A 5,694-nucleotide genomic window follows, 5' to 3' on the forward strand; every position below is an offset into this window, starting at 1 on the left:
ACCTGAGTAACTCCTGCTTGTTCTCCTGTGCTCATTGCGATGCTGCCTCCTTTGGGAAGCCATCCTTACCCCAAGACTGGATTATGTGATGTGCTCTTCTTCATGTTTCCCCAGTACTATCTTCTTATCCCAGTCACATCACTCATCACAGGGTTGAACTGTATGCTTATTTGTCTATGTCCCCCACCCAGACTGTGAGTTCTGGCTTACTCTCTGCACCTCGCACTATAATTGATTGAGGAAAATCAGTCTAAATTCAGAAGTGGATTTTGACTTCAAGATAAGGGTAGGATGGAATGGAGTGGAGGACAGCATGGAAACAGATATTCCAAGCCTGGGGAGGAGTGATGGCAGCAGAATCTGATCTGCTTGCTAAGTGCGTTGAACTGGTTCGTGTGGGTGGCAGGGCCATGCCAGGGGAAAGGGCTACTGAGGCAGAAAATGTAACCCAGGCAAGAGCTGAGAATGGCCTGGACCAGTGGAGAGGCAGTGGGGACAGGGAGAGCCAGACAAGCTTGAAACAGCTATGAAGCAGAACTAGCAGAATCGGAGCATGTGAAGAGAAGAAAGGGTATAAAATGAGGCGAGCTGTAATTTGGGCAGTGGAGGTCCTGGCGGCATCTTCGTCTGTGATGGAGAATCCGTAAGGAAGAACATGACTGCAGGCAGCGGAGACCAAGATGACGGGCTCTGTTTTGGTCACTCAGGGCTGTGGGTGGGGAATGGAGGTTGAGAAGAAATGGACAGAGAGGTAGGAGGAAAATCAGGAGGGCAGACAGGAGTCATAGACGCGAGGCAGTGAGTCAGAGGAGAAATTACTTGAGGCAAGGGGAAAATAGTGCTGAGCCTCCTTCGCACGGATGCTCCCATAACACAAACACAAGCGCACTGGGGAGTTTTCTCTCTCTCTTTACGATTCCATGATTTTTCAAAAAACCGAAATATAACTAACTTACAGTATTATATTACATTCAGGTATGTAACACAGTGATTCCATATATTTACACATTACAAAATAATCGCCACTGAAGAGGGTTCCCTTGAGTGATTCCATATATTTATACATTACAAAATAATCGCCACTGAAGAGGGTTCCCTTGATAACAGTTTTATTTGGTTTAAAAGTGAAACTCAGACCCCGACCCACCCACTAACCGTGGGGTTGTGGCAGGAATAGATTCGTCCTGCGGTTGCTCAGCTTCTTAGCAGAATGAGAAAGGGGGGGAACATACAGACTTCTACCAGGACAAGAAATGGGGACCATAGAGACCCTTAGCAGGACTAGAAGTGGGGAACATGTGGGTCATGCCTATGTGGGCATGGAGAGGCAGGGAGAGGCCCAGCTACAGTGCTGGGTAGGGCTTGGCCACCAGCCAGGTACGGGGTGACTGGCGCCATCCCCTGGACGCATGCAGAGGGGAGGAGACAATTCTGGACTGGTGTTAAGATTCGGCCTCAGAGGCCTGGGGCTGGGCAGGGAGCTCTGATCAGTTCAGTAGCTCTGAGGAGACTTGTCCAGCTCACTGTGCTGCTCCTTCTGAGACTCTGTCACCACCTGCTGGGGGGTGAGGCATGTGAAGGGCACAACCCACCCAGCACCACCCTCCCTCTAGCTCCTTTGTGGCAAAGTGTACCCCCTCCCTCTCAACCAGTTGAGGCCCCCGTCTGAACATCCACCTCCATCTCCCTGTCTCACTCTCACCCCAAGAATCACTCACCCACAAATGCCCGAAGATTACTTACACCAGGCTGGGGCTCAAGGGAAATGATGGGGTCCTGGGCTCAAGTGGCCTGTCTCACCTCTCCATCCCGAGTCTCAATGGTCCTGATCAGAACCATCTTCCGGCTGTGGGTTTCCTGGGGAGGCTCCACCTCAGGTACTGAAAAAGGCAGGATTTGAGGTTGAGGGGAGGAGTCTTGGGATGTCCAAGCCCCATATCTCTTTGGGGTCGCAAACAGTTGGACACGACTGAGCGACTTCACTGAGCTAAATATCTCTTTGGGAGGGGTAGGGCCAGACTAGGACTCAGGCAAGAATCCATCCCTGAGCAGAGCCATATCAAGAGTCCAGTCAGGGTACAAATGGACAAGGGGACAGACAGGTTGGAAGTCAGACGTGGAAGACTCACCAGTCGTCTTTATACTCAAGGATGCAAAGGAATGGACTGGCACGGAAATCCTGGGGACGAAACCTGTGGTCAGCTACTCAGCGTGAGGTTGGGGGGGGACCCTGGCCTTCCACCCGCCTCTCCTCCACCCCCACCCATCCCGACCACGCCCCACCCGCCCCTCACCGGCTCTCCTCGCCCTCCAGCAGCTTCCGGTAGGTGGCGATCTCGATGTCCAGGGCCATCTTGACGTTGAGAAGCTCCTGGTACTCTCGCAGGTGTCGTGCCATCTCCTCCTTGAGCTGCCGTAGCTCCTCCTCAAGCCGCGCGGCGCCCGCCTGGTACCCGCCGGCCTCCAGGGCAAACTGCTCCTCCAGCTCCCGCAGCTGTCTGAGCAGCGCCTCGTTCTGGGGAGGCGGGTGAAGAGGGGGGTCAGTAGGGGGAGCACAGCCTCCGTCCTCCACCCCCGGGGCCGGGGCGCGCAGCCTGGTCCTCACCGTGCCGCGAAGCCCGTCCACCTCGCACGTCAGGCTCTGGATCTGGCGTCGGGACTCATTCATCTCCTGCTTGGCCTGGCGCAGGGCCTCGTGGTTCCGGTTGGCGGCGTCGGACAGGTCCGCGTACTGCGGCGAGGGTGGCAACTCGGGCGTGAGCAGACCAGATGGGTCCTTCCCCCCAACATCCCACCCTTCCAGGCCCTCCCAACCCCCTCGCCCCCGTGCCCCCGCACCTTGGACTTGTACCACTCTTCTGCCTCCTGCAGGTTCTTCGCCGCGATGCTCTCGTACTGAGCTCGGATGTCCCTCAGCGCTGCTGTCAGCTCGGGCTTCACGGTCGCCTCCACCTCGACGTGCTGCACTTGCTGGCTCTCCACGCTCAGCTGCAGGTCTCTCAGCTCCTGTCGCCCAGGGCAAGATGCCGAGTTCACCGCGCAGATCCCTCGCGGGCCACGCAGTTGGCGCGCAGAAAAGAGAAGAAACACTTGAATGAACAGAAGGGGGCGCCAGGGAGCGCAGCGCGCTTAGGCCTGCACAGCCCGTGCCCCGCGGGTACTGTCGTCGGCGAGGTTTCAGGGGTGCATCCCCGCTGCTTGCCACCAGGTGGCGCAGGGGTGTGAGTCTAACCACCTGTAGAGGGGGTGGAGGGAGGGCCCGCGTCTACTCAATCTCATTTCTCTTCCAACGCTCCACCCGCCACTCTCTTCGTGAGCTTGTCCCCCAGCTCCAGAGACCACCCTCAACCTCTGAAGTCGCACCTAACACCTGGGTCCACCCACCTCCTCGTGCAGCTTCTTGAGGAACTCAATCTCATCCATCAGAGATTCAATCTTGCGCTCTAGCTCCAGGCGGGACAGGGTGGCGTCGTCCACGTCCTACAGGGGGTGACAGTGGGGGTTCGAGAGCAGGGACGGGTTGCTTAGGTCGAGGAAGAGCCTGGCCCTTCCTGTCTGTCTCTGGGGGCTTGTGGTCGCCTCCCTTTGCCCACAGATGCCACCCTGGATATGCAGGCGGTGGGTAGGGGTGGGGATGGGGAGACCGAGCTCACCTTACGGAAAAGCACGAGGTTGTGCTCCGCATCCTCCCTCTTGCGAGTCTCTTCCTCCAACCTGGTGGGAAGAGTGCAGAAACTGAGCTCCGGGGTCACCGCCCAGCCTGCAGACCGCGACCCCCAGGATCTGGGTCAGAGCTGCTACTGCAGCCTCTAGGAAGGGGTCTTCAGGCTGCCTGATGGACTTGCCCCATTTTCTCTGTAAACGGCTGGAAGCTGGGGTGGGGCCCCTTTGTACACAGGGGAGACAGAGTAACTCCCCCTCCCTCACCTCCCCTGAGACTCAGCAAAGTGGTGGTGGGGGGGGAGTGCCCGCCGACGAGGGTGCTGCCGGCACACGCCCAGGAGGACAGGCGAGGGGCGGCTCCTCCCTCCCGGCGGCAGCCTCGACGGTCGCCGCCCCGCCCTGGCCCTGCCCTCTGACCTCTGCTTGAGCGCTGCCAGGTCCTCCGCCAGCCCGTCGCGCTCCACCTGCACCCGGTCGCGCTCCCGGCCCAGCAGCTCCAGCTCCCTCCGCAGCTCTCGCAGCTCCTGCTGGCACAGCTGGTCGGCGCGCGCCGGCTCCTGGCCCCGGGCCTGGTTCAGCTCCCCGCGCAGGGCCGCGTTCTGCTGCTCCAGGAAGCGCACCTTCTCGATGAAGTTGGCGAAGCGGTCGTTGAGCTCCTGCAGCTCCTGCTTCTCGTTGCTGCGCGTGGCCAGGAACTCCTGGTTGAGCGCCTCGGCCATGGAGAAGTCGAGGCGCTCCGAGGGCAGGCGCAGGAGGGCGCCCGTGCCCGCCCGGGGACCGCGGAAGCTGCCCAGGCGCACGGAGGAGCCGGGGGACGCCGAGCCCAGCAGGCGGCTGCTCGAGAAGCGGGAGCTGGACGAATAGGAGAAGGCCCCCGGGGACAGTGAGGGCGGTGGCCCGAAGGTGCGGCGGTAGGAGGTGGAACTGACGCTGGACCGGAGGCCCGACGGGTGGCTCATGGTGGCCGAGGATGGGCAGTCAACGCCGGCAGAGCTGGTCGGGGCGCGAGGAAGGAGCCGCAGACCGCTGTGAGGCGGATTTATAGGCCTGCGGGTTCGGGGCGGGGGGGCCTGGGCTGCTCCTCCCACTGGCCTGACGGTGGGGCTATGTGGGGAGGGGGACGCCCCACCCCTGCGGAGCAGCGGGAGTGCCGCACCCTCGCTCCCTGGTGCTGGCGCCTGGCCCACTTGATTCCCCCTGTTGCTGGCGGGGAAGGGAGCAGGGATGGCGACCACAGGCCACAGACAGGCAGGGAGGTGAGGGTCAGTGACTTCTAGCAAGCATCCAGAGCTAGAGCCTAGGATGGGAGGGCCTGACTTGAACTGGGGGTCCCTGGCGGAAAGAGCTGGTCACGGTGGAGGGATAGGAGGACTGGAGGTTAAGGGGCAGGCTTCACAGGAGTAGGGAGGAGGTGGCCCAGGTGATGGAGAATCGGCCTGGCTTAGGCCCCAGAGTCTGTGACTCCACATGTCCCCTGAAGGCTAGGTTCCACTTTCAACTGCTGTGGCTCACCACACCCAGGGCGATCTGGGGGACAGGAGCGCAGAGGCAGCCGAGGTGGGTGAGGGCGGGCTGGTCTCTCTGTAATCCCCAGGGCTCTGGGCAGGGTTGCTGCCTGGCGCCAGCTCTGCCGCTAATGGACTGGCTTCTTCCCCTCCCCCTCCCCTGGACACTTGGCCAGGGGGTTGCCTGCTGATGCCTCACCCTTAAAGACACAGATCCCAAATCCACCCCAGGCCCCAACAAGGTGGGCACATCAGAGGGGGCGGAGGGTCCCAGCTCTGGGTCCCACTCCAGACATCTGTGCCCTGCCGGAGGCCGAGCTCAGTGAGCCAGTGTATGCTGCCTGTCTTTCCTGGCTTCTCCCTTCCCCCAGCCAACCGCTGCTCAGTCACGGCCTTACGGGAACCAGGGCCATTCCTGAGGTAGGAAGGGGAGGGGGCTGAGGGGCGGCATCTGCTGCCAAGCCTGAGAGATGGACCATTTCCAGTACTGAGGAGCTGCAGGTACCCAGCAATGGGCGGGGCTGGA

The 5,694-nt window shown here is 60.6% G+C and overlaps 1 protein-coding gene across 2 annotated transcripts; it reads right to left on the minus strand.

Moving 5' to 3' along the window:
- Positions 1-1,092: 1,092 nt before the first annotated feature.
- PRPH (peripherin) lies at positions 1,093-4,719 on the minus strand. 2 transcript variants are annotated; one of them, XM_069586399.1, is made up of 9 exons: positions 4,081-4,719; positions 3,654-3,714; positions 3,385-3,480; positions 2,839-3,006; positions 2,606-2,731; positions 2,295-2,515; positions 2,130-2,179; positions 1,801-1,880; positions 1,093-1,558 (listed from the first exon to the last, which is right to left on the minus strand). In XM_069586399.1, the coding sequence occupies exons 1-9, from the start codon at positions 4,620-4,622 to the stop codon at positions 1,493-1,495; spliced, it is 1,410 nt and encodes a 469-aa protein (XP_069442500.1). In that variant the 5' UTR covers positions 4,623-4,719; the 3' UTR covers positions 1,093-1,492. The 2 variants fall into 2 exon arrangements, with proteins under 2 accessions (XP_069442500.1, XP_069442501.1); XM_069586400.1 differs by having other exon boundaries at positions 1,093-1,555; positions 4,081-4,672.
- Between the last annotated feature and the right edge of the window lie 975 nt (positions 4,720-5,694).

The sequence above is a fragment of the Ovis canadensis genome, chromosome 3 (genome assembly GCF_042477335.2).
Source record: "Ovis canadensis isolate MfBH-ARS-UI-01 breed Bighorn chromosome 3, ARS-UI_OviCan_v2, whole genome shotgun sequence".
In the NCBI taxonomy this organism is placed as follows: domain Eukaryota; kingdom Metazoa; phylum Chordata; class Mammalia; order Artiodactyla; family Bovidae; genus Ovis; species Ovis canadensis.